Here is a 27,759-nt window from a genome sequence, read left to right as displayed (position 1 = left end):
TAAGCATCATGTGGTTGAAAATTTCCCATTAAAAGTGGAATCTAGCCCCTAGTAAACAACTGATGATCTGAGGTTCCCGTTGCTGAAAACATTTAGAGCAATGTCTGAGCATGGGCAAGGTCACCCCGGCTGGATATACCTAGAACTTAACCCGTTACTGAGGTCCCCCGATAAAACTTGAAGACACACCCCACACACTACTCAGCCCTTCCCAACTCAGTAACTTCCCTCCTAACCCTAGGAACAACCTGCAAGAACCATCCTCAGCCCCAGGCAGCCCGTCTACCTGTTTCTCCTTCAGCTGCCTGTGTGGAATTGCCAACTGCCCTTGTGTCTAGTCCCCAACAAAAGCTGTTGGGAGGTTCATCCTAACTCCTCTACCTTGGAAAGAACACTAAAGGAGAGAATTTAAGGGATCAACTTGTAGTTTCAACTTTAAGATATTCATGGTTACCTTGATAATGGGGGTGTGTAGAGGGGGGCTGCAGTTTGTAGCAGTTCGGCTATTACTACCTCCCAGTGACTGGGCCACTGTGATCAAGAAGGCATAGGTATGGACAGGTACTGGGGGAGCATTCCCAGCACCACAAAAATGTGGCAAGCGGAGTTGTGTTTTATGTTTATATAAGTCAAATGCAGAGCAATTTCCCACAGTTAATACACAGGTGTCAGAATGAGGTATATAAAACACACACAGAGAAGTACTTTCATAGAAAAGTAGGAAGTAGTACTGTTTTCTTTCCCATAGTCAATTCCACCATGGGAACCCTGAGGTCTAGGCCCCCTCAACAGATGGCTCCAGGCAACAGCCTGGTGAAGGGAGTGGACCCCACCCACCCTCTCTGTGTTGGGCAGTAGAGAGCGCCTGGCTGGGGACTCCCGGCCATCCAGAAGTTGCTTTGATCTTGGACAAGACACTTTCCCTCTCTGGAGACCCTGAAGGTCCTTCCCAGCGCTTCAGTGATTGTTTTATGCAGGTTGCAAGCCCAGCCCTGTGGAAGGCACTGGCCTGGAGCCATCGGGCTGCTGTGAGCCCCTCCGTGCCTTTGTTACCGAGCCTCTGGACTTACTCTAGGTTCAGCAGCCGCTGACTGTATAATTCCCACGGGTTGGGTGGCTATTCTCTTATCAGCACAAAATGGAGAGGTTCCTATCCACCCCTGAAGAGACAATCTGAAGACCCACACCTGAGGCTGAAGACAGAAGTGGGCCCTTCTCCCGTGTCTTCCTAAGTGGAATGTTTATGGAATTCTTCCCTTTCTTTACAAAACAGGAAGAATCCCTTGGGCCCAGGCCTGGCCCACAGTTATCAAGGCACATCACTGCCAGCAAGCTGGGGCACACCCAGTAGCCCCCATCTAGAATCTATTTGCAGCCCAAAGTTCTGACTGTTGTATAAATTCATTTCTGGTTCTCAGAAGTCAGAGGGGACCTTCCATCCCAAATACTATATATATATATATATTTTGTTTTTAATGCTGCCTCATGCATGACCTGTTTGACCTTAACTATGAATAACAGTATACGCCACTCAAGTTCCTGGGTGACAAGTGGGAAGGCAGAGGCTGAGGCCACCTTAGGTGTACAGCACCTTCGGTGTCTTTCCCTGGTTCAGGCAACGTGGAAGCCCTTAGTGCCACAGCGCCACTGTGGCTACTGTGCCAGTCACTATCCACAGGCGAATCCTGCTCCAAGGGATAGAAAAGAGCACTGAGGGACCCTACCCAGCCTCCTCACACTCACCCATAATGCCACTTGCTTCTGCTTGTGTCATGAGGAGTCACATCTCCCGCCCAAAAGAAAAATGGGATAGGGTTTTAACCACAACACAAAAATGTAGCTCCTCCCAGCTGCAGGAGGGTGGCCTGTCCTGTACCAGTGTCTGCATGGGCACCTGCCCACTGAAGGGGCTCAGGCCCCAGGGGTGCCAGCCTGGCCCACAAGGAGGGTGCTGCCCTCCTGAGGGTCAGCAGGAGTCTGGTTGCTGTGAACAATGATGGTCTTTTCGTCCGTGGTCTCACAGGTAGGGTTGGTGAAGGCAGACAGCGGCAGGGTGATTCGCTGCATCTCCCTCTCACACACTTTCTGATCATGTTGCTCTTTCAGGTCCTTCCCCCTGTCAGGAAGAGAAAACACTCAGGGTGTGCTTCCATCATGGCTTTGCTCAATTCACTTCCCAAAGCCGGAGCAGGAGCTCACCCTGGTGACGAATCACCTGACCAAGCCAGGACTAACACCAGCCTAGGCCCAAGACATTAGCTAGCCATCGTCCAGGCTGCCTTACACTCCACAAGGCATTGCTGCTGGCTCTTGTCTCTGCTCCCCACTGTAGGGTGGGGATGGCAGCTCCATGAGATCCAGTGAGGACGGTGGAGAAGAAAGGAACTGAAAGCAAAGTGGAGCTTTGTTTTCAGCCCAGGGATCCCAGAGACCCAAAGAATGACCCGAGCTTCATCCCTAACCAAAGAAATTGTCCAGAACGTGGACCAGACCATCCTGCTAAAGCCTGCCTTAGGCTGGTGAGAAGGTTCAGCAAGTAAAGGCACCTACCGCCAAGCCTGGTGACCTGAGTTCAAAGGAGAACCCATCTCACAAGCTGCCCTCTGACCTCTACACCTGCAGCAGCAGGCAGGCACCCTCTCCACCACGAAACAAGTTTTTGTTTTAAAGACTGCTTTCTCATCCTATAGTCCTGGAAAGTGGGAGCCCAGGCTGGAAACAAACCATTCCCAACCCATGCAGAGGCAGAAAGGGTCAGGGCTGCATAGAACAATGAACATGTTTTCAAACTTCTCAAATTTGTCACTGCCTTTGATATCTCCTGATACTCAGAGACCCATCTGAGCCATAGTGCTGCTCTGCTTATATAGACTACTCACTCTATGCCCAGGATGTATGTATGTATGTATGTATGTATGTATGAATCATCTCACTTCATTCTCTGTTCAGCCTGAAAACTTAGTTCTTGTTCATTTTATAAACAAAGAAATGGTCCAGAACATTTACAGGATGCTCTGAGGATGCAGGATAGGCTCCAACAAGTTTATTGTGTTCTGGCTGCTGTTAAGAGAAGTTGTGACCCAGAGTCAGCCCCTAAGGCAGACATGGTGGTATAGGGATTCAAACTTGGGTCTTTTTTTTTTTTTTTTTCCAAGACAGGGTTTCTCTGTGTAGCCCTGGCTGTCCTAGAACTAGCTCTGTAGACCAGGCTGGCCTCAAATTCAGAGATCCACCTGCCTCTGCCTTTTGAGTACTGGGACTAAAGGCCTGTGCCACTACTGCCCAGCTTCAAACTTAGGTCTTGTCCAATAGACTGCATGCCAGAACCAGTCCAGAACCTAAAGGCAGATCCTTTGAAACCAACAACCTGGGCTCAGCTGCCAGGAAAACCCTGTCAGAGGGAGATATGATAAAACAACACAGGACGCTGGAGTAGAGGCCAGAGCAATGCAGTGGAGGGAGTGATCTTCCAACGAAACCACCACAAATCTCAATAAACCCAAGAGTGGGACGGCCCCCGGAGGAACTGCAGGAGTGGGAGGATGAGGAAGTCAGCACAGGTCCCCTCCGTCTGCTCATGCATAACACATCTGCTCAAGAATAACACACTGGGGCTGGATAGCACTGACTGCTCTTCCAGAGGTCCTGAGTTCAATTCCCAGTAACTACATGGTGGCTCACAACCATCTGTAATGAGATCTGGTGCCCTCTTCTGGCCTGCAGACATGCATGCAGGCAGAACACTGTATACATAATAAATAAATAAATCTAAAAAAAAAAAAAAAAAAAAAAAGAACAACACACTGGTGTTCATCAACAGTTGAAACAACAAGAAGGCCCAGGGCCGAAGTCATCCAAGCCAGTCAACAAGGCCACTACATCTCCAAGATGGTCCTGCCCATTGTGTGCTGTGAAACCCACTCATCACAGCAAGGAGAGCAGGGGCCTCTTCCCTCCATGAGAACCTGCTCCCTGTCCTGCCCAGACCTCCCCTCCAACTGAAACAAAACACAGGAGCCTGGTTCAGATCTCAGGGACATAGCTATGACCAGCTGTGGTCTGCATTCATCACGTGATGTACAATGATAAGAGCTGGAGAATGGAGTACTGGAGGTCAAATGCACAGGAACCTAGGGCTCTCTTTCAATTAGCCAGTTCTCTTGACTCCTGAGTATCCTAGCTCCAGCTCAGCCTGTTTAATGCTTGGCAAAACAGCCCTCTGTGCCTGGTTTTCTTCATCTGCCTCGAAGATCATGTGAAAGAATGTTGACACGCCGGGCAGTCGTGGCACATGCCTTTAATCCCAGCACTCGGGAGGCAGAGCCAGGCAGATCTCTGTGAGTTCGAGGCCAGCCTGGTCTACAGAATGAGATCCAGGACAGGCTCCAAAGCTACACAGAGAAACCCTGTCTCAAAAAAACAAAAACAAAAACAATAATAATAATAATAATAAAGAATGTTGACACTAGTGAGGCTGCTGCATGAACTCCTGGGTTATGATCATTTGCCCTGACTCACGGGGCAACATGGCCTTCATCTCCCTCCAAAGACCTCTCCTAGTACCTAGCCAAGACAAGAACTCGCCTGACTTAGTGATGCCCTCCTCTCTGGGTCTTAATTTCACCATCGTGAGATAAGAAGTTGGGACATGATAATCTCCAGAGCCCTAGATATTCTGTGAGAGTCCCCCACCTGAGATATGATCTGATTCCAAATGTAAGGTCACAGCAGGCTCATCCTCCTATGGTACCTGGGAGACAGGGGCAACTGAGTTCCTCAACATGGAAACCTAGGCCTAGCCCATCTTTTTTTCCCCCCTTTTCTTTGTTCGTTCATTTTTTGATACAGGGTTTTTCTGTGTAACAGCCCTAGCTGTCCTGGAACTCACTTTGTAGACCAGGCTGGCCTTGAACTCACAGATCTTCCTTCTTCTGCCCCCGCCCCCAAACACTGGGATGAAAGGCGTGTGTCACTACACCCAGCACCCATTCTTTCATTAGCATCTGTACTGGGTATCAATTCCCACAGCAGAAAACCTCCCAGAGCACCCACAGGCAGAAACAGATCCACGATTCATGGAGAGGGCCTTCTAGAATAACCATTCCCTCCCTCACACCCTGAGTCACCCATCAGCTGTGGTTGGCTGCCCTACGGAAGGAAACACCTATCTGCATAATAAAAAGCCATGCTCTTCAAGACTGCTCACGTACAGAAACATTTGGAGGGTCTGGGTTTAATTTTAGTAAAGGATCCTCCTCCCTGAGCTAGCGATTTACAAAAATGAAACATTCAAGTATCTTTTGCCAGAGGCTAAAATTCAAAGTCTACAAGAAGGCTGGAGGAAGAAGGCAAACCAGGAACCCATGACTTCTGGAATACCTGATCAAGGTACCAGGAGTGTCCTGTCACCCAGGAAGAGAGGTACTACTACATCTTTGATGGATACCACACACTTTACACGTGCACTGTCCATTTCCTACATGAAGAAGCCTTGCTGTCCTCAGCTCCCTCCTTCATGAAGGAAGCATGTGTCTGTAACCTGCTGAGCAGCTGATAACTGTCAGGCCTCATCACACACAAGCCTAGAGGGGTAAAATCAATTTCTGTTAATGGGGAGAGAGGGGCTGGAAGAGCAACCAAGGGTAAAGTTAGCAGACACTGTGACCAGTCTGGATTGGCCTCATCCATTCAGGAGCCTGGAAGCATGCCTGACCCCACGTGCCTGCTGTGAGTCCTGCCTGGGAATCCTAGAGATGAAGTTGCTGATGCTGCCAGGCCTGCTAAACTGACCATTAGTCGGCCCAGCACCCTCTCACTGCCGTGGGGGTGGGGGAAAGTCGGGCTGTTGTCGGGCAGCCAAGATAGAACAAAGGCTTATTCACCGACTCAGCTCCTCTCCCAAGGGGGTGAAATGGTGTTGACTTACCGTTTCCCTCCCTTTTTATCAGAGCTTAAGAGCTCCCTGCAGAGCTAAGACAGCAGGGACAGGGAGCTGCCCGTCAGGGGCCTGGCTGAACCTCCTGGCCTAAGTTCCTAGGACAAAGACCCAGCCAAACTAGTTCCCTTCTATCCCCACCTTTAAGCCCTTCCTCCCAGGAGGAAGCCTGATGCCTGCCCACCCTTCCCAACTCTGGGAAGCTCCCTCCATCAGCCAAGCCCCAGGTCCTGTGGAATTACCCTGACTGCTCTGCGGTCAGACATGCAAGCCGGGCTGGCCAGAGAGGAGAGATGTGAGGAAGCAGAGCTACCTGCCTCTGGCTTCTAACCCCAAGGTTATGGAAACAATGGAGACCTCTTCAAGGCAGTGCAGGTTTCTTCAATGATTCCTCTGAGCTGCTGCTGTTTTCCAAGTCAGGAGCCATGCTGCGCCACCCTGCTGCTCTGGGCAAGTTTCCCAAGGTGGCTGTCGTACAGACATACAACAGTATACCCAAAGCACACCGATTCCATCCTCGTGAGACCTAAGTATTATCTAGTATCATCTCAGACCTGAAAAGGCCGAGAAGGGGTCGACGAGGGAGAGAAGTGTTAAGCCAAGAGCAGAGCTAGGATTTAAACCAAGCAATATGTCCTCTTTTGTCCTCTAAAGAAGTATCAGGGCTGGGAGGGTCAGCAGAGCTCACTCCCTGGTGAGTACATCAAGGCCCAGACAAGGTAAATAATGTGCTGTGTGTGGATCCACAAGTGGAGGGAATTCCAGAACAAGATCTTATTTCTTTTGCTTTCTAACTCTGTCATGTTTTGAGAAGTTTCTCTTTTTCCTACTGCCCCTAGTAACTGAAATTTAGATGAAGCTCCCGGGCTTTGACAGACTTTCTGGAGAGGACTGACAGTCTTTAGATATATCTTCCTGTCCAGCCAGACATGGTGGCTCATGCTTCCTACCTGTAATCCTAGCACTCAGGGAAGTTGAGGCATGAAGACCAAGAATTCCTGGCCGTGGCTGGAGAGATGGCTCAGCAGTAAAGAGCATTTGCTGCTCTTTCAGAGGACCCAGGTTTGATTCCCAGCAACCACATGGCAGCAGCTCACAACCCTCCAGGTATGCACGATGCACAGACATACATGCAGACAAAACACCCACACACATAAATAAGAGAGCGAGTTCCTAGCCAGCCTGGGCTACGGAGTGAGAACCTATCTCAAAAGTGAACACGAAACACACACACAACACCACCACCACATGGTCTAGTCTGGGCACCTAGGACATGGTACTTTAACTCTCCTAGGCATCAGCTCCTCATTAGGAAGAACCTGGGGCAAGATCAGAGAAAGGGCCTCACTTACCAAGAAAGCATGAAACAAAGAGCTAGGATTGAGATTCGTATCTGATATTGTGCTGCTGCTTACATATAATACTTCTGGGTGGCTGGATGTATGGGGAGCAATATCCCCATTTAACAGGCAAGATGCCCACCAAGCAAAAGCTGCCTGAAATGACATTCACCTTCCAGTTCTTGCCCTGACATCTGTCCCCGAATGGTGGGGAGAAGGTGGCTCGGAGCTTTTCTAACCCACATGTGGTTTCCTGTTGAACAGGTTGTTCTCAGAGCATGTTTGCTAAGGAAAGGGGTGGTCCGAGGTTAGTGACAGTCTGGGGACTGCCTTCCCCAAGTTTACAGGAAGGTAATCTCAAGGTCACATGGCAGTCCCATGACAGCCTAAAAGAGAGGAACGAAAAGAAAAAAAGAAGACCTGGTTTCTACACTGGGCACCAGCTGAGCTTAGCATTAAGAGCAGTTACTTTGAGCACCTGGAAGGTCTGGAAACTGTCACATATTGGATGGCAGCCAAATGCTGCCAGAGGCTGAGGAAGAGAAGAGTATTTCAGGGCTCAAGTCAGCATGGTTGGGGTCAATGGCTTGTACAGGCAAAGCAACTACTCTTTTTCTTCACCTTTTAAGTGAACAAGCAGGTGTCCCTGGACCTTCATGTCAGCAGCCCTTCTGTGGACCACAGCCTCGGTCTTGGGGGTCAGGATGCTCCCTCGGGCCCATGGTTCCTGACTCTGAACCTCTCTGTTCCCTGACTCATGGACAATCAGAGAAACCAGTAAAACCATCTGCTCAAGCAAATGGAAGCCCTGGGATTCAAACCAACACAGTCAACAGTGTCCTTCTCGAAACATCAGAGCTGCAGTCCTCATCTCTAACTCCCGACTCATGAGTAAACTGAGACCCAGAAAAGGTAAAGAACTCGGCAAGTCCCCACATTTTAAAGATAAGCATAACAGGGCTATTTATGAACCATTTCCTGTGTGCCATGCACTGTGCTAAGCTGTCACACACATTTGCCCCACAGGAATGCTTTGGACTAGTAACAAGAAGCAGCCTGCCCAGTCACACAGGTGGCAGTTTGTTCCACCATATTCTGGATGTGTAACCACAGGCAAGGCACCTAGCCTTGAGTTTCTAGCCTCAAGTTTCCTCATCTGAAAACTGGGAAGGATAGCATTTGTCTCCTAAGAGTGACTGTGAGGATAATCTCAGCTCTCATGGGGAGGAAGCAGGGGGATTAAAAATTCAAGGAGCCAGGCTTGGTGTCTTTAAACCTAGCACTCTGGAGGCAAAGGCAGGCACTTCTCAGTGAATTCAAGGCCAGACTGATCTACTTAGAGAGATCCATGCCAGCCAGAGTTACATAGTGAGACCCTGTCTCCAAAAACAAAACAAAACAAAAAAACCACCACCACCACCAACAACAACAACGAAGAACTCAAGATCATATTTTGCCATATAATGAATTCAAGGCCAGCCTGAACTACGTGAGACCCTGTCTCAAAACAAAAAAGTGAAGCTGGGGCATGCCAAGTGTTTGAAGCAGCAGAAGCAGGTGGCACCCGTGGTTGCCGTGGTAATTATACCACACTTCCCCTTTCGATCTGCAATCCGGCTGAATCCGTGCCTCTAAGAACACCCAGGGTTTATAAAATAATGGCTGAGAGGCACTTCAACATGGCTCAGCTAAGGGCTCTCACTCTTGGACTGCATCAGTTCCTTACAGGAAGGCTTCTTGGGTCCGAGAAATACAGCTGGTCCTCGGGGCTGGAAGTCAAATACCTGTTTTGTCCACCAGCCAGTCCTGTAACGGTGGTTTTGACTCTTAGAGCCACACACCACGGATTAGGAGAGGCCTGCCCCACAGGACTTCTCCGGAGCCCTTTCAAAATAAGCATTCCTCCTCCTGCGGTCCGGCTGCAGGTTTGTCCCTGCTTCCCAAAAGCCTCTGGTACTTTCATATGGGGTAAGGAATAGCAAATGGATTATTCTCTTGTAACATTTCTTTTCTTCTTCCTACCCTAAAGAACATCCCACTGAGGAAATGTAAGCCGCAACTGTGAGACTGCAAGACCAAGGGCTAGGAACCTTTTCCAGTAGCAGAATGTCTTGTTTTGACACATAGTCTCACTCTGTAACCCAGATCGGCGTACAAATAGAGACAATTCACCTTCTGCCTACTGAGATTAAAGACCATGTCTTAGGACGGGAGAGATGATGGTTCAGCAGTTAAGAGCACTGGCTGTTCTTCCAGAGGACCAGGGGTTCAATTCCCAGCACCTTTGGGGTAGCTCACTGTGTACTGGAGTTGGTAGCAACTCCAACTCCAGTAAATTCAAATCCACTTCTGGACTCCCTAGGTACCAAGTGCTCATGAGGTACACATCCATACCATCACATGCAGACAACAAACTCAAGCAACTCTTCTACTTGAGACAGTCCCAAACTTGTAAACCTCCTGCCTCAGTCTCTGAGTTCTGGGATTATAGCAGATATACATCCATCACACCCATCTTAGTAGCAGAATTTTAAAATTCAACAAAATGAATCTGGTCTCCTTCAGAGCATGGTGAAATGTGCTCATAAATCCCACTAAAGAGGTGCAGGCAGGAGGATTATGAGTTTGAGACTCCTCCTTCAAGGCCAGTCTGGGTTACAGATGGAGACCTTGCGGGGGAGGGGTATCAGTATCCAAGTCCTTACCCTAGCCATCTGAGATCACCTGGTAGTGACTAGAACCAAATCTCTACTCTTGAGCTAGTTTTTTTTTTTTTTTTTTTTTTTTTTTTGGTTTTTCAAGATAGGGTTTCTCTGTGTAGCTTTGCGCCTTTTCCTGGAACTCACTCAGTAGCCCAGGCTGGCCTCTCGAACTCACAGAGATCCATCCGCCTGGCTCTGCCTCCCGAGTGCTGGGATTAAAGGCGTGCGCCACCACCGCCCGGCTTGAGCTGGTTTTTCTTCCTTCAATACCTTACTTCCTTTTGAAAGCCACCAAGAAACTGATCTGATATTGTGTCTCTTCCTTAGCCCTATTCCAAGAGAGCCCGGAAGAGAAACTACTCACCTCTTGTAAGTGTAGCCCAGGATGATGCCAACTCCAATGGCAATGATGATCACCATCATAGTAATGCCCAGCACATAGCCTGCGGGGGACAGGACACAAGGTCCTATTAGCTACTCCCCCGACAATCAGCAAACTACATCATCTGAAGAATTCCAACAAAGGCAGTGGAGGGGGGCGGGCAACCATACCCAGAGTTCCCAGGTCCTTCTTCTCCTTGGAGTTCATCCCCACACGCTGACTGATCCCAATCACTGGCTGCACCTCTGCTGCCTCACTCCTGGCTGGCAGGACATTAGCAGGAGGGAACACCTGTGCCTCTTCGTCACCTGGTGCATCAGACTTCTCTTCCAGCTGTAATGTAGAAGCTGCTGGTGCTTGGGAAGTGGCCTCTGGAGGTGAGGTGAGAAAATGCTCTCATCAGAGCCTACCCAGAGTGCATTCTACAGCTGAACCTGACCTGAGTGTTGGGGGCATTAGGGCAGGGGGTCCACCCTAAAATGCTCCCCTAGACTGAAATCAAACCCTGTCCCAGGCCAGGAGTGGTGGTGAACACCGAATTGACGAACTCAGGAGGCAGGGGCAGGAGGATCTCTGTGAGTCCCTGGCCAGCCAGGGTTGCACAGTCAGCCCCTGTCTCAAAAACAGAAAGGAAAAACAACTCCCCTGCCTGCCCCGGGGCAAGATCGGACCTGAAAGGGATGGGATGTGTACAAGGCAAATGTGAGGAAAGCATCTTATGGAACAGCGTTTCCTGTCTCCCACTTTGTCTCTTCAAGTCCTTAATATCTTCCAACACCCAGCTGGATTTGCCAGAGGGGTTCCCGTTTTCACGTCAGGAGACAGTCCACACTGAGCTCGAGATTCGTGCCAATCACAGTGTTAAATGCTTGACCTTGATCCTTTTGTTTAATCCTAGAGAACTGTCTTAGTTATCTGAAGTCTAAAAGCTTTGGATACAAATCTGGACACCCCCATGGCCTCTGACAGGTCTCCGAACTCCTGGGTGACTCAGTTCTTTCACACGGCTCCTTCCCGGAGGTTGTGAGCACCGAACCTGGCTCACGGCAGAGGGTACACCCAGCCAAGGCTAGCGGGGCGCTTTGCTGAAGAAGCAAGCTGCCTCCCACCGTTGTTTACAAGCGCTCGCGGAGGATGAGCTCACTCCGACTGCCGCGGCGGCCAATGGGCTTTGGGCTCCGCGGCCTGGAGATAGCTCTGACCAATCGGACGGCGCGAGGGCGGAACGGGGCGGGGCGGGCGTCGAGCGGCCGCACGTGCACGGCGGGTGGAACCGCGGCTGCTTAGCGCCCGGGGCTGGCGTCCCCTCCCCGGGGTCCCGGGTGGTTACCTGGACAGCGCACGTCCTCGCAAGGCCGCTTCTCGGGGACGCCGGTCTCGCTGCTGATGTAGCACCAGGGCCCACGCGGGTCCTGGTCCGGGTTCCGGCAGTAGTTGTGGTTGCCAGGGCCTGAGGCGGAGAGAAGAGACGTCAAGGGCCGCGGCCGCCGCCCTCCAACCCCGCCCGCCTCCCCGGGCGGACACTCACTGGGCTCGGTGGGCGACTCGCGGCCGCCTTGCACGGCCAACCAGTTGAGGCAGCGGAGACCCGGCGCGGGCGAGGGCTGGTCCTCCCGGTACAGGTGGCCGTTGTCCCAGAAGCAGCCTGTGAGGAAGAGGAACCGCCCGGGACCCTGAGTGCCGCTCTCTGGCCTGGCAGGGGGGCAAAGCCCTGTGTACCTCAGAGTGAAAGTGGAGAGTCGTGGCATGCCCCTAGCGGCATCTGATCCACAGACAACACTCAGAGATTTAGCTTTTTTTTTTTTTTAGCTGCACAAGTGCAAGGTGTTACTCTTGGACTTGGGACCACTATGGAGGTGCAGGAAGCCTGGCTAAGGTCGGTCGGTCGGTCTGTGGAGATGGCGAGTTTGGTTCTGGGCAGTCAGACCTGGAAGTCATCCCAGTGTTGAGAAGTCAATGTTACATAAACTTGATGTTCCCTGTCCACGGATACGGCCACCTTCTGCTAGTTTAACAGACACCACCAGCTCCCAAGGGAATGCCACAAAAGCCTTTGATTTAGTGAAGCAAAAGACCCAGCTGAGGGAATCTGCCACATCTCTTCAGCTCCCACTCCTCTCAGCGGAGAGCCACAGGAGGAAGTTGGAGAGGGGAGGAGGTCTGTGCGCCCGCCACAGCAAGCCAAGGGACTTTAAAAGGGCAGGACTCTGGGGATAGAGGCGATAACTCCCAAGCTCCATCCACTCATGTTCAGGGAAAGGGAAAGAGAAAGTGACTACTTGTCTTTGTTCTTAATGGCAAAGATGGAGCTGCAAGCCTCTAGCAAGGAAGGAGAGAGAGGGGAGAGGAAAAGCTTTCGTAGGATCACAAGAAAACAGCCCAAAGCTTCCTTCCCTGTCAGCCCTGCCGCGTTTGGGAAATGCGGGGCTCTACCCGTTCTGCTTCATTAAGTTGCTGCAGAAAGAAAGAAAAAATTGTAATCTCACCTCCAGATCCATAGGCTCCTGCCAGAAGCATGTTGCTGAGAAGAAATGCATGTACCCAAGCCAGCAGCATCCTCGCCTCTCCCGGCTTGCAGGTGACTGAACAGCCAGTGTCCAAATGGGGTCTCCTTGGCCGCGGTTTTGCCTCCTCGTTCCCAGCCTTGCAGTCAGACCGGCCCTTGTTATGCTCTTGTGGTAAACAGCCTCTCTTTAGAACTGGGAGCTTCCCAGCTAGCTTGCTGCAGCCGAGGTGTTTTTCAGCTGAAAGGCGCCCCCTGGGTCCTAAGCCTCCTAGACCATACCAGATCACTAACCCTGAGCCAAGAGAGGAACTCAGCCAAGTCAAGAGTGGCAGGGAGGTTCAGCCTCTGCTTAGCAGCAGATCCGTTTGAGACCTGCGCGACCGCATCCCCAGAGCTTTGCTTCTCTTCTTTTTCCATCTGTGAGTACAGAGTCATCGTGTCAGAAGGCATCGCGGAGTGGGGTGGATTCCCAGCGCTGAAGCACACACAGCACAGTAGTTAAAGATAATGCTCGCTACAAAAGCAGGAGGCGTTTAAAACCACAAAGGCAGCACAAATCAGAAGAATATCTGCCTGGAAGCAACTCTCTACCCATTTGTATATATTTTAACCGTACTTTGCCAGGGTCAGGTCAGTCACATTCCTTTACTCACATTTGAGGTTTGGGATAGCCATATATAGTAGGAATGCAGAAAGGGTATCTTTAGTTGAAAATACATGTTATACAAACATTGGATTTGCTAGCCATATTGTAAAGTCTGCCCTTTCTACCAGCCCTGAAGCTAAGTAACATGTCTCCCCGCACCAGTCTTGTGGGAGATCCAGTTGCAGTAATTTATACCTGTCATTAAACCACATTCACGTAACTTGGGGCCTTTGGAGTTAGGAAAAGGGCCCTCTTTCTATTTGGCTGGCAGATGAAGTTCCCAAGCAGCTTCAGTAAACTGAGAGATAGAGCAGAGTGATTTGCCAAGACTACCTTGTGACTCAGGCGAATCCCAGAATAGAAATGGGAGATTCTGTTTTGATCTTGCCACAATAATGTAGGGAGGGGGAAATAACACCACTAAATAAGTTTTGTAGACTTTATCATAGTAGAAAGCTGATGTGATTCTACCTAATTAGAAATGATTGAACCCTGAGGTGTATTTTAAAAGAAAAAGGTTTATTTGTGTGTCTATCCGTGTGTGCACTCAAAGACCACAGGAAAGCTTCAGGTCCCCTAGAACAGTGGTTCCAGGCAGTTGTGGGCCATGGGATGTGGGGGATGTGGGCACTGGGAACTCAACTCAGGTCCTCTGGAAGAGCAGCAAGTACTCCTGACCTCTGAACCATCTCTTCAACCCGCCTGAGGTGTTTTTTAAAAACATGTCGTCGGGGCTGAGAGATGGCTCAGTGGTTAGGAGCACTTGTTCTTGCAGAGGACCTAGGTTCAGTCCCCAGCACTCAGCTCAAGACCAACTGTATCCAGTTCCAGGGCATCCAGTACCCTCTTCTGACCTTCATAGGTACCAGACATTCACCTAGTACACATCATACATGCTGGCAAAATACTCATACAAATAAATGCCCCCCAAAGGAATTTGCTTGTGTGTGTGGGGGTGTTAACACATGAGTGTGTGGTATGTGCCCATGTGTGCAGATATGAAAGCCAGAGCAGGACGTCCAGTGTTTTACTGCCCTGAAACAGGGTTTCTTACTGAATCAGAGCGGGACATTTAAGCTAGGTTGGCTGGCCAGTGATCCTCCTGACAGCACACTCCTGTTCTGGGGATCTTCCTGTCTGTGCTCTCCAGTGTTGGGTTATAAGGTATACATAGCCATGCCTGGCTTTTAATGTGAGCACTGAAGATTTGAACTCAGATCTCACAGGTGCAGAGCCATATTGTTGGAGGTTTTTGCTCTTTTGGGGGCCAGCCACCCAGCTCCCAAATAAATCATATTGGAGGCTTATTCTTACTTGTGAATGCCAGGCTTAGCTTGGCTTAGTTTCTAGCCAGCTTTTCTTATCTTAGCCCATCTTCCTTTTCCCGTTCCCTTACTTCTGTAAATCTTAGTTGCTTGCTGTGTAGCTGGGTGGCTGGCTCCTGGAGTCCTCCTCCTTCTCTGGCTGCTAGATCTTTTCTCAGTTTTCTCCTTCTATATATTCTCTCTGCCTGCCAGCCCCACCTCTCCTTTCTCTTGCCTTGCTATTGGCCAGTTCTTTATTAGACCATCAGGTGTTCTAGACAGGCACAGTAACACAGCTTCACAGAGTTAAACAGAGGCAACATAAACAAAAGTAACACCCCTTAAAATAATATTCTCCAACAGAGCCATGTCCTCTCCAACACAAACTAGAAAGTACAAGCAGCCTGTAATTCCTGCTCTGGAAGTGGAGGCAGGAGGATCAGAAGTTCAAGGTCATCCTTGGGTATGTACATAGGAAGTTTGAGGCCAGCTAGGCTACATGAGACCCTGTCTTAAACGTTAAAAAAAAAATTGCTAAACATTTTTGTTAATTTTACAAATACTTATTTTTTTAAACCTACTAGATGCTGGATGGTAGCAGTGCACGCCTTTAATCCCAGCACTGGGGAGGCAGAGACCGAAGGATCTCTCTAATTTCAAGGCTAGCCTGTTCTACAGAGCAAGTTCCAGGACAGTCAGGGCCACACAGAAAAACCCTATCTCAAAAAAGAAAGAAAGAAAAGAAAGAAAGAAAACCTACTAGATACTCGGTGGTAGTTTTAGATACTGGGACTTATTTGTGTGAACAAAATATTTGAAATCTGTACCCTCATGAAGTTTAAATTCTAGTTGGAAGAGACATGATATTTGAAAGGTCAGTATTGTTGCAGATTGTTACAGAAAAGAGTGATACAGAGCGAAGGACACATTACTTACCGGAGTATGTTTTACTTGCTAAAGAATGTATACAGGCTAGGTGCTATAACGCATGTAGTACATGCCTGTAACTCAGAGTCTGAGGACTGTGAGGCAAGAGCATTGCTTACCACTCTAGTTGGCAGCATGAACCTGGGAGAGTGGGGCCTAAAGACAAGGCAGACTAAAATCTCATGCAATAGCCAAATTTATTCAGAGCATCAGAAAACTACACTCTGAGGGTTAAAGAGTTACCTGAGTAATAGCCGGGCGGTGGTGGCACACGCCTTTAATCCCAGCACTCGGGAGGCAGAGCCAGGCGGATCTCTGTGAGTTCGAGGCCGGCTTGGGCTACCAAGTGAGTTCCAGGAGAGGCGCAAAGCTACACAGAGAAACCCTGTCTCGAAAAACCCAAAAAAAAAAAAAAAAAAAAAAAAAAAAAAAAAAAAAAAAAAAAGTTTTGTTCACAGAAGGACTATCAAGAGAGTGAAAAAAAAAAAAAAAAAAGTTACCTGAGTAAAGGTATACAATCACAAGACAAGCCACACATGGCAAAAACAAAACAAAACAAAAGCCATGTTTTCCCATAGAGGTACATGAATAACAACAGCTGAAGTATACTTTCTTCTATCTGCTACACCTGGGAAAAACATAAATACACGTTTCAAGAACAATTCTGTGTTTTGAAGAAACTGAAGTCATGGGACTTGTTTTCTCACGAGCACTCAGAATTCTCACACCACTCCATTCTTGGACTGTGTTATGACAGAGGGTCCTGAGTTTGAGACCACCCTGAGCTACATAATTGAGTTCAAGGCCAATTGAAACAATTTAGTGAGAGCTTGTCTTAAAAATAAAAATGTGTGCTGGGTGGTGGTGGCGCATGTCTTTAATCCAGCACTCGGGAGACAGAGCCAGGACAGCACCAAAACTACACAGGGAAACCCTGTCTCAAAAAACCAAAAAGATGGGCTGGAGAGATGGCTCAGTGGTTAAGAGCACTGGCTGATCTTCCGGAGGTCCTGAGTTCAATTCCCAGCAACCACATGGTGGCTCACAACCATCTGTAATGAGATCTGGTGCCCTCTTCTGGCCTGCAGGTGTACATGCAGACAGAACATGGTATGCATAATAAATAAATCTTAAAAAAAAAAGAAAGAAATGAAGAAATCTTATTAAAAAAAAAAACCGCCGGGCGATGGTGGCGCACACCTTTAATCCCAGCACTCGGGAGGCAGAGCCAGGCGGATCTCTGTGAGTTCGAGGCCAGCCTGGACTACCAAGTGAGTTCCAGGAAAGGCGCAAAGCTACACAGAGAAACCCTGTCTCGAAAGACCAAAAAAAAAAAAAAAAAAAAAAAAAAAAAAAAAACCAAAAAGATAAAAATAATAAAAACAAAAATGTGGTGCCCACAGGGACCAGAGGCATTTGACAGCATGTTTGGCGAAAGCATGGTTTTTAATTTTAGAGTAGCAAAGGTTCTTTGAGGTTGATCCCTCAGCACCTCATCTAATGTTCCTCCTCAGACTCTGAATGCGTGCCTCTGCTGGACTGTTTTTTCCCTGAAATCATTATAGACAGGCTGTTACAGGCCGGTCAGCACTTGCATCCTTTTCAGAGTATTGTCTACCATGCCCATGTGGAGATGCCAGTAATTCTACATCAGAAACCCCAGGGGATCTGACACCTCTTCTGGCTTCCATGAACACCAGGACTCACATGCACATACTCCTTAAACACACACACACACACACACACACACACACATACACATTAAAAAGTAATCTTAAAAACCAATGTGGGGGCCAGGCGGTGGTGGCGCACGCCTTTAATCCCAGCACTCGGGAGGCAGAGCCAGGCGGATCTCTGTGAGTTCGAGGCCAGCCTGGGCTACCAAGTGAGTCCCAGGAAAGGTGCAAAGCTACACAGAGAAACCCTGTCTCGAAAAACCAAAAAAAAAAAAAAAAAAACCAATGTGGGACCAGGTGTGTAACTCAGTGGCAGAGTGATCACCTAGCCTGGATAGGGCCCTGGGTCCATCCCCAAGACCAGGGGAAAACCCAAAACTATATATTAAGCATACATAAAATGGAAGTCCATGCTTTCAAAGAAATAGCCTTGGGTTTTTTTGTTTTTTTTTTTTTACTAAAATATTATTTCCTTAACAAGCTTCATAAAACTGTTGTCTATACTTTTGTTTTGTTTTCTGAGACAGGATTTCTCTATGTATCCCTGGCTGTCCTGGAACTCGCTCTGTCGACCAGCTTAGCCTCAAACTGAGAAAATTTGCCTCTGCCACCCAAAGGAGTGCAGCACTATGCCTGGTGCTGCCTGTACATTGTGCATATTCCAAAAATATTTTTTTAAGATTTATTTATTATGTATACAATGTTCTGCCTGCGTGTATGCCTGCAGGCCAGAAGAGGACACCAGATCTCATTACAGATGGTTGTGAGCCACCATATGGTTGCTGGGAATTGAACTCAGGACCTCTGGAAGAGTAGTGAATGCTCTTAACCTCTGAGCCATCTCTCCAGCCCACTCCCCCAATATTTTGATCACACTCTCAAGGGCTGCTTCGATAGTACACCATGTGAATGGACTAGCTGGAGTCATCCCATTACATCTCATACCTGTCCTGCTTTTGCTAACAACAACAACAACAACAACAACAACAAAACCTTAAACTAAAAAAAAAAAAACAAAAACCTTAAACTAAAACGCTTTACGCCTTCCTTATTGCAGCTCCATTAGCATGTTTGGTTATCAAAATGAACTGCTGGCACTTCTTGGGAAGCGCTCTGGAGGCTACTTCGTGACATTATAACATGGTTTTGTCTCTGAGTTAGTAGTTAGCACTCATTAAACACAAACCCAGGAGTCTAATTATTTGAGGTGTTTCATAAAATACGAGTATTGTGCTCTACTTCGTTGTCTTTAGGGCACAAACAATCTAAAGTATTTGACTACGGTGATATCATAGGATTATGGCAGTAATGTTTTCTGAAGGAATTGGAAATCTGGAATAACAGGACATAAAATATAGCCTTAATGCACCACCACATGAAGAAAAGTTTAAATGTGCATGATGAAAAAAAGATCAAAACATCAGTAAAGATGACAGATATACCTGTGAAGTAAGCCTGATTTCCTTAAGCTAGGTATCAGACCTATTAGGATGTGCATTTAAAGGACAGAAAACCTTTGTGTTGCTTATTTACTTATAGACAGAGTTTCAGACTGGCCTTGAACAACTGATCCTCCCGTCTGTACTTCCCAGCTACTGGGTGACAGGCATGTACCACCACACCCAGCTACAAATCTTTTATTATTGGGGAAATAGAACCAAATCATGCTGATAAATTAGTACGAGAAGAAAAAAGATGACAAAATAATTGTAGCCTCTCATGTTTTCTAGGCAATGCTGCTTTTAAGACACAACACTGAGTACAGTCTTACAAAGTGCATCAGCTTTGAGACAAAAATCTCTCCACATAGCCCTGGCTGTCCTGGAACTCATAGAGAGCTACCTGCTTCTGCCTCCCTAGAGCTGAGATCAAGAGCATGTACCACCACATCTGGTGATAGCAGGTTTTTAAAAAGAAAAATTAAGACCACAAGCAGCAAGTGGAGCTGCCAGAACTCTGTCCTCTAGAACAGCAGCAAGCTCTGTTAGTCACTGAGCTACCTCTCAGCCCCAACTCAAATCTTTAATTAATGTTTGAAATGAAGGAAAAAGTACTGTGCCAGGAAATGGAGTCTAGGGAGCCTTAGTAGAACAGCTAAGAAGTTTTGTAGATCACAGGTTAGTTTCAGAAACACACAGTGGAATTGAGAAGACACAGAACTTGGAATCAGCATATCACTGCTTTTGAGAAATAAAGGGAAGAGTAAGTTCCCGATTAAAAGTAGGTTTTGGTTTTGAGGCCAGATTCATAAAATACAGCTTTTACCGGAGTCTTTAATCCCACACTCAGAAGCAGAGGCAGGTAGATCTCTGTGAGTTGGAGGCCAGTCTGGTCTACAGAGTGAGAGCCAGGGCAACCAGGCTACACAGAGAAACCCTGTCTCAAAAAATCAAAACAAAACAAAAAAACCGGGCTGTGGTAGCACATGCCTTTAATCCTAGCTTTTGGCAGACAGAGGCAGGCAGATCTCCATGAGTTCAAGGCCAGCCTGGTCTACAAAGTGAGTTCTAGGACAGCCATGTCTGTTAGGAGGAGAAATCCTGTCTTAAGAAACTAAAAACAACAACAACAACAACAACAACAACAAAAATTAAGGAAGGAAGGAAGACAAATCACATCGCTTCCCCATTTATGAGAACATGCTCTTCAGGGCCATAGGGAGGAGGCCAGAGACTGTAAACTTAGCTGTTCAACATGACATAGTTGGTAAGTATAGACCATAGATATTTAGATTTTATTATTATTTTTAAATTATGTGTATGTGTGTTTTGGGGGGGAAGGGTCTACTAGCTGGAGAGATGGCTCATGAGTTAAAATCAGTGGCTGCGCTGGGCAGTAATGGCACACGCCTTTAATCCCAGCACTCGGGAGGCAGAGCCAGGTAGATCTCTGTGAGTTCGAGGCCAGCCTGGTCTACATAGTGAGTTCCAGGACAGGCTCCAAAACTACACAGAGAAACCCTGTCTTGAAAAAAACCAAAACAAACAAACAAACAAAAGCAATGGCTGCTTTGTAACTAGTCCTGGGGAATTCGAAACCCTGTTCTGGCCTCTTTCGCACCAGGCACGCATATAGTATATAGATCCATGCAGAAAAAAAAGATATACATAAAATAATAGAAAACAAAATTTGCCAAAACCTAGCATGAGCATAGCACTGACTTACATAGAAGTACATCAAATACATTATGAGCATCAACTTTGAAAAGATTCTGTGTCTTACTTGTTGTGATGTTAAAAACATAGGTACAGCCAGATGGAGGTAGCCCAAGCCTTTAATCCCAGCACTTGGGAGCACAGAGGCAAGTGAATCTCTGTGAGTTCAAGGCCAGCCTGGTCTACATAGTGAGTTCTAAAACAGCTAGGGTTATGTAGAGAGAGGCCATGTCTCAAAAACACTTTGGGATAACAGCAAGGTAGCTGAGAAAACTGAAGTACAGTGAGGACATGATCACTCCTAGTTAGGGTTGAGGAGAAGGTTTAGTGTAGATACCAGGGAGAGCACAACCAGAGGCATCTGAAAGGGTCCAGACTGAACAGGGCGATGAGGAGGGACAAACACAGGACCTGTTTACATTTAGGGAACTACTGGAAGCCAGGCACAGTAGCAGATGCCTGTAATTACAGCACCAGGAGGCTGGGGCAAGAGGATCCCGAAGTTTGAGGTTGCCTTGGGCTTCATGGTGAGATGCTGTCCAAAAACAAAACCAGAAGAGGTGGGAAGCAAGGGAGAGAATGGGAGAAAGAAAGAAGCTGGCAGGATGGCTCAGTGGGTAAGAATCCTGCAGGCTGGAGGACCTGAGTTAGAGCCCCAGCATGAGGCCAGAGGACATTTGGTCTCTTCCTCTCTCACGCTCCAGCAACTCTTCATTTCCCTTAGTGTTTGGCAGCAGTGAGGCAGCAATGAGCGGCAGCCTCCTGTGCCGGTCCTCACACAGGCTTCAGGTATGGGACCCTTGGCGCTAGGCTGTGGCAGCGGTACAGCTCTAACCCCAGGGTCTGACACGTGGACTGGACAGCTCCCTGCAATTCCTGTGACTAATGCCTGCAGGTGTTTCCCTGCCGCCGCTGAGCAAGCACTCTTGGTAATCGCCAGCCCCTCCTTTTTCACTCTCTCGATAGTCCTTCTGTGTACAAAACTTTTTTTTTTTTTGGGGGGGGGGGTTTCGAGACAGGGTTTCTCTGTGCAGCTTTGCGCCTCTCCTGGAACTCACTTGGTAGCCCAAGCCGGCCTCGAACTCACAGAGATCCGCCTGGCTCTGCCTCCCGAGTGCTGGGATTAAAGGCATGCGCCACCACCGCCCGGCAACAAAACTTTTAAATCTTACTGAACTTCACTGTGGCTTTAAGTGGTCCTAATACCCTTGTGGAAAACTAATAGCCCATAGAGCTGTCTGTTTAGTTTTGGACTCTTAGTTTTATTCATTGAGGTACACACATCCTCTATACCAGTACTGTACAATTTTGTTTAGCTTTGTAAATGTTCTTCATTAACCCCCACTTTTTTTTTTAAATGATTCTCACTGTGTCACTCAGGCTGGCCTCAAACTTCCAATCCTAGGCTCCAAGGAATCTTCCCGCCTCAGCTTCTCAAATAGCTGGGTTTATAGGTGCATGCCACTGTATCTGGCTCACTTTTATTATTCCAAATATGCTCGTGATTTTAGCACACTGTATGCGTGATGAGTGTTTTGTGTTCTCCTGTTCACTGTTCTTAGATCCTGAACTCCTTTGTGGATCGCTCACATACTCAGCACTGTTGCCATTTAAAGCAGTTAAGAAGTGTTTGTCCTGCTGCCTGACTGCTGTGGTTGGCTTCCTGCTTCATCTGTTGGCTTTTAGTGTACAGAAAGCCTGGTCCTGTGTTATGTGGTCTGCACACAAACTCCTTAGCTATCCTTTCCCCACGGGATGTCGGAGAGTGCTAGCTACTGCTTTGGATCAACCTCACAGAAACTTGGACTGCTCCACCTTCCTCAGTCAGACAATACTTCTGCCAGATGCAGACAGAAGGCCTGCTAAGAAATGTGCAGGAGTGGCAGGAGCCCTGTGACAGTGCTACATAGTTGGTGGTAAATCGCAGCATTTTTCTCTCCTTCCCTTTCTTTTTTGTTTGTAAGGATTTTTATGTTTGGTTGGTTTTTTAGTTTGTTTTGAGGAGTTGGTTTCTCTGTGCAGCCCTGCCTGCCCTAGAACTCACTATGTAGACCAGGCTGGCCTCAAACTCAGAGATCTGCCTGCCTCTACCTCCCAAGTGCTGGGATCAAAAGCATGTGCCACCACCACCTGGCTTGTAAGAGTTTTTTTGTTTTGTTTTGTTTTTTTTTTTGTTTGTTTGTTTTTGCTGTTTTCTAAGACAGTATCTCTTGTAGCTAGGCTCAAACTGACTGGGTAGCTGGTGATGAACTCCTGACCCTCCTGCCTCCATCCCTCAGTGCTGAGATTACAGGCATGTGCCACCATGTCTAGCTTTTTGTTGTTTGGAAATAGAAGCCCAGGAGAGCCTAGAACCTGCATTAAACCTCCTGCCTTGTATTTCCAAGTGCTGGGATACACACATGAACACCTAGGCCTGAGACCCATTACTGATTGAGAAACCTTGTCTTTTGAATCTCTCGGGGTGCCAACTGTTTTCATATCTAGTCTCCCCTGTGTTTGCAGAGGAACTTCCAGGCTATGTTAAAGGAACCCAGTGACCTCAGAGCTAATAGAAACAGCTTCATTCTCCACCCTTGCCAAGTCCTAGCAAGGCTTACAGGGATCAACAGGACTGAGGCAGCAAGGGAATAAAGAAAAGACAAATACACCAACACATGTACAGAAAAGCTGGGATCGGGTGCACTGGACTGTCTAATGGAGAAGCCACAGCACCCAGAAAACTCAGCATTTTTATTATACCCCGTTGAACAAAGAGGCAGGGTTATTGCATACAGCTAAACAAAGAGGCAGGTTTAGCTAATTTTGGCAGGAGCAGTCTCTGTAGGAGAGGGGTCTTCAGGCAGTAAACATAGGGGGCAGGGAGCTATGGTGGGCCTTTTCTGCATAGGCTATCAACATTCCCACAGGGATCAAGAGAGAAAGGAATTACCATTTCCTTGAGCCTAGACAAGGGAATACTTTCCCATTTTCCCATAGCTGTGCCATGTTAAACAATACACATTCATTCAAGACTTCATTCACCCAGGGCTTCCTCAGCTCCCTACCCCTACCCCAACACACACCCCTGAATTTCTTTCCTGTCATTACTGAACACTCTTTCCCTTTTAAGCAACAGAAAGAATATGCATCTCAGTATTTTCCCCATGAACAGTTTTGAGTTCCTTTTTACCTTCTGAAAAATCAAGTTGACATTCTTTTTTAGGTCCTGTGCCCATTTCAGAAAAGTTCCTGGTGCATGATTACCTGTAACAGAGCTCTTTTTACTCTTTGTGCCTATTGAAAGTTAGTATGGACTGTACAAGGCAAAATTAAATCCTACAAATGAGATAGGCGGGGGTAATGTAAACCTCAAATCCTAGCTACTTGGGAGACTGAGGCAGAAGGATCACAAGTTCAAGGCCTGCCTGGGCACGTAGCAAAAGGAAACTAAAAAGAACTGGAGATGCAGCTAAATGGCAGAGCACTTGCCTAGCATATGTAAGGCCACGATTCAGTCCCCAGCACTATGTTTACAAAACAGTAAGGGACTGGAGAGACAGCTTAGCTGTTAAGAGTGACGGCTGTTCTTCCAAGGACCCAGGTTTAGTTCCCAGCACTCATATGACAGCTCACAATTGTCTGTAACTGCAATTCCAGAAGCTCTGGTGCCCTCTTCTGGCCTCCGGGGCACCAGGCTTGCACATGGTATACAGACATGCATAACCATCCACATTAAAAAGTAAAATGTGCCGGGCGGTGGTGGCGTACGCCTTTAATCCCAGCACTCGGGAGGCAGAGCCAGGCGGATCTCTGTGAGTTCGAGGCCAGCCTGGGCTACCAAGTGAGTTCCAGGAGAGGCGCAAAGCTACACAGAGAAACCCTGTCTCGAAAAACCAAAAAAAAAAAAAAAAAGTAAAATGTGACGATCAAGTGATGGATGAGGCTTGGAAATACATGGTTTCAGATTTATGTCTTGGATGTGTATGTTTGTGCCAGTGTGCTGCTACATGAAGAAGCGGAGGTCAGCCTCAGGTATTATTCCTCAGGCACTTCCACTTTGCTTTTATGAGACAGGGCCTCTCATTGATTTAGAGCCCACAAATTAGGCTGGGCAGGGATCCACCTGTGTCTGCCTCACAAGCACTGGGATTAATGGTACACCCAGATTTTCTTACATGGGTTCTGGGGAGCAAACTAAGGTCATCATGCTTTCAAGGCAAGAACTTTACTGATAACTGATAGAACCATCTCCCCAGCCCTAATATTTCTTGTCTTGAATGAACAATATTGGGTTTTTTTGTTTTGTTTTTTCAGTGCTGGGATTGAGAGTCCAAGCATGCATGCTAGGTAAGCACTGAGCTACATTTAATTTCTCTTTCTTTTAATTTTGGTTCTTTGGTTTATATTGTTGTTGTTGCTGAGTGTGTTTTGTTTGGAAACAGGGTCTCACTATATAGCCTCCACTAGCCTGGAGCTTGCTATGTAGACTAGGTTGGCTTTAAACTCATATTGATCTGCCAGCCACAGCCTCCTCTAAAATCTGGGATTAAAGGCATGTGCCACCATGCCTAGCTTTACATTTAGTTCATTCATTCATTCATTCAGTTTTTTTTTTGAGACAGGGTTTCTCTGTGTAGTATTGGCTATCCTGGAACTCTCTCTGTAGACCAGGCTGGCCTTGAACTCAGCAATCTGCCTGCCTCTGCCTCTCAAGTGCTAGGATTAAAGGCATGTACCACCACATAGCCCAGACTATTTGTTGTATTTTATATGAATATTTTGCCTTGCATGTATGTCTGTGCACTGTTTACATGCCTGGTGCCCACAGAGGCCAGAAGAGGGTACCAGATCTCCTGGAACAAGAGTCAAGGACAGCTGTTAGCCTTCACTTGAGTGTTCTGAACTGAGTTTGGGTCCCCTGCAAGAACAGTGAGTGCTCTTAACTGCTGAGACTTCTCTCAAGCCCTGGCTTCATTATATACCTTCCAAGAGTGCATGCACAAGATTATAATTTTTCCATATCCCCCCAATGCTTTCCTCCCTTCCTCCTTCCCCTTCCTCCCAAAGTAACTATCCTAACTGGTTAGTGTGTTAGTGCAGTGAATATTGACCCAATATCACACTTCACATACAGTTCTTTAAAAAAAAAAATCACAACATATTGGATGCTCATTCCACAGATTTTTTTATTGAGTCCTGAATAGATTGTTGACACTGGACCTGGGCATCTGAAGATGAGAGAGGCCCAGTCCTGCCTCTGTAGACAGTACAAGTAAGGAGAAGCAGTGGGTACTTCTGTACCTGGTGTCACTTTCTAAAGGATTAGGACCATAGGTGCTAGTAGAGACCTGTGAAACCAGAGGACTGAAGCAAAAATATCCAGTTCAGTGAGCTCTGAATAGTTAAAGAACTTTGGGTGAGCAGAAGTGCTCAGTTTTCTTCCCTAATAGGCTGTCCTCTGTAAAACTTAGCATGGTAGGTATGGACCAAGTTGTATATTGATAGATAACTTGCTACAGGAGTTTTTGTTGTTGTTGGTGGTGGTGGTGGGGTTTTTTTTTTGGGGGGGGATTGTTGTTGTTTTTGTTTTGGTGTTTTGGCTTTTTAAGACAGGGTTTCCCTGTGTAGCCCTGGCTGTCCTGGAACTCACTCTGTAGACAAGTCTGGCCTCAAACTCACAGAGATCCACCTGCCTCTGCCTCCTGAGAGCTGGGATTAAAGGCGTGTACCACCGCCTGGTAAGAGTTTTTAAAACATGCAGAAGAGATTAGTCCATTGAACGGCCAGGTACTTGTCAGTCAGCTTGTGAAACCAGACACTTGGCCAGTCGCACCCCACCTGTACCTCTGCTCACCCCTCTCTTCTCGGTTTATTCTGAAGCAGAAGTCAGTGTAGTCATCAAAGTTTTGTTTTCTGCTTGTTCTTGATGCTGTTTCCTTGGATGCTGAGAGTGTGCTGAATTTTTATTGCTTTTATTATACTTACCATTCTCTCTCATTATAGACTGAAGTTAGGATCTGGTGCATGTTAGGCAAGTGCTCTGCCATTGAGCTGTTTGTAGAACCAGTGTTTTCTGGCCTCACATTCTATTTGTTGTTGTTTGAGACAAGGGCTTGCTATGTAGCCTTTGCTGGTCTGAAATTTAATATGTAGACCAAGCTGGCCTTGAACTCTGCCTTCTGAGTGCTTAGATTTAAGGCATGTACCAACATGCCTGATTTTTATTTTGAGAAAAAAAAAATGTGTCTGTGTGTGTGTGTGTGTGTGTGTGTGTGTGTGTGTGTGTGTGTGTGAGAGAGAGAGAGAGAGAGAGAGAGAGAGAGAGAGAGAGAGGAGTGTTTTATGTGTACCACATGCATGCAGGTACCTGTGGAGTCCAGAAGAGGGTACTGAATCCCCTGTAACCAGATTTATTACTGTTTGTAAGCCATCTGACTTACGTGGGTGCTGGAAACCAAATTCAGGGCCTCTGAAAGAGCAGCAAGTGCTTTTATCCTTCAAGCTGTTTCTTCAGGCCTCAAGTTACATTCTTTTGTCTGTCCCACTTGAGTCACATGAACCTACTACACACCACGTTGTCCCAAATGCTTGACCTTTGCTTATCAATTCTTCCATGTTTTCTCTTTAACACATGAGGTTCAGGATTGGAATGGTTTATGTGGTGTTGGGGATTAAACACAGGGCCTCATGCTTCCTAACAAGCATTCTATCAGTTGAGCTACATTCCCAACCCCTTAGTAAACTGCTGATAAATGGGTGGATGAACTCCATTATTGCGCAACACTCTTCATGGGGCAATGTGAACAGACTTTTACTCATTCCTGATTATGAACTGGTGACACAGAAAAGTAAAGGTACCACCAGAGTCCAGCTTGGCAAACTAGTGAGTTTACTGTATCACCAAAACCCACCCCACAATGGAGGCAGGTGGAACTCTGGAGCTCACTGCACAATAGGCAGCTGGTCTGCTCAGAGCTCTCTCTCATCAGTCCTTACTGCTTATATATCTTGGGGACAAAGGGACCTACTAAACCTGGTCAGTTTTAGGGACTTGCTGAAACATTTGAACTTCTTAAGTTTTAATGAGTTTGCTTTCAAGATGGAATAGTCATCACCACCACCACCTAGAACATATTGCATCTTAACAGTTTCCTTCCAAGATGCAATGTTTTATCTCTGAGGAAATTACTATACAACATCCATA

The 27,759-nt window shown here is 47.3% G+C and overlaps 1 protein-coding gene and 1 long non-coding RNA gene across 2 annotated transcripts in view; one reads left to right on the top strand and one right to left on the bottom strand.

Moving 5' to 3' along the window:
- Positions 1-607: 607 nt before the first annotated feature.
- On the bottom strand, positions 608-13,057 carry Pik3ip1 (phosphoinositide-3-kinase interacting protein 1). Its single transcript, XM_052736319.1, has 6 exons — positions 12,846-13,057; positions 11,888-12,004; positions 11,690-11,809; positions 10,530-10,730; positions 10,342-10,420; positions 608-2,116 (listed from the first exon to the last, which is right to left on the bottom strand). Exons 1-6 carry the CDS (start codon positions 12,913-12,915, stop codon positions 1,912-1,914), a joined length of 792 nt encoding a protein of 263 aa, XP_052592279.1. The 5' UTR covers positions 12,916-13,057; the 3' UTR covers positions 608-1,911.
- A 324-nt stretch (positions 13,058-13,381) lies between these two features.
- Positions 13,382-27,759, top strand: part of LOC128109130 (uncharacterized) — a 41,224-nt gene continuing 26,846 nt past the window's right edge. Inside the window, exon 1 of the long non-coding RNA XR_008217680.1 lies at positions 13,382-13,495. This is a non-coding gene — a long non-coding RNA (uncharacterized LOC128109130). The remainder of the gene's footprint in view (positions 13,496-27,759) is intronic.

The sequence above is a fragment of the Peromyscus californicus genome, unplaced genomic scaffold, assembly GCF_007827085.1.
Source record: "Peromyscus californicus insignis strain IS unplaced genomic scaffold, ASM782708v3 Scaffold_13__1_contigs__length_99412109, whole genome shotgun sequence".
NCBI classification, from domain to species: Eukaryota; Metazoa; Chordata; class Mammalia; order Rodentia; family Cricetidae; genus Peromyscus; species Peromyscus californicus.
This window is presented reverse-complemented; position numbering and strand designations above follow the sequence as displayed.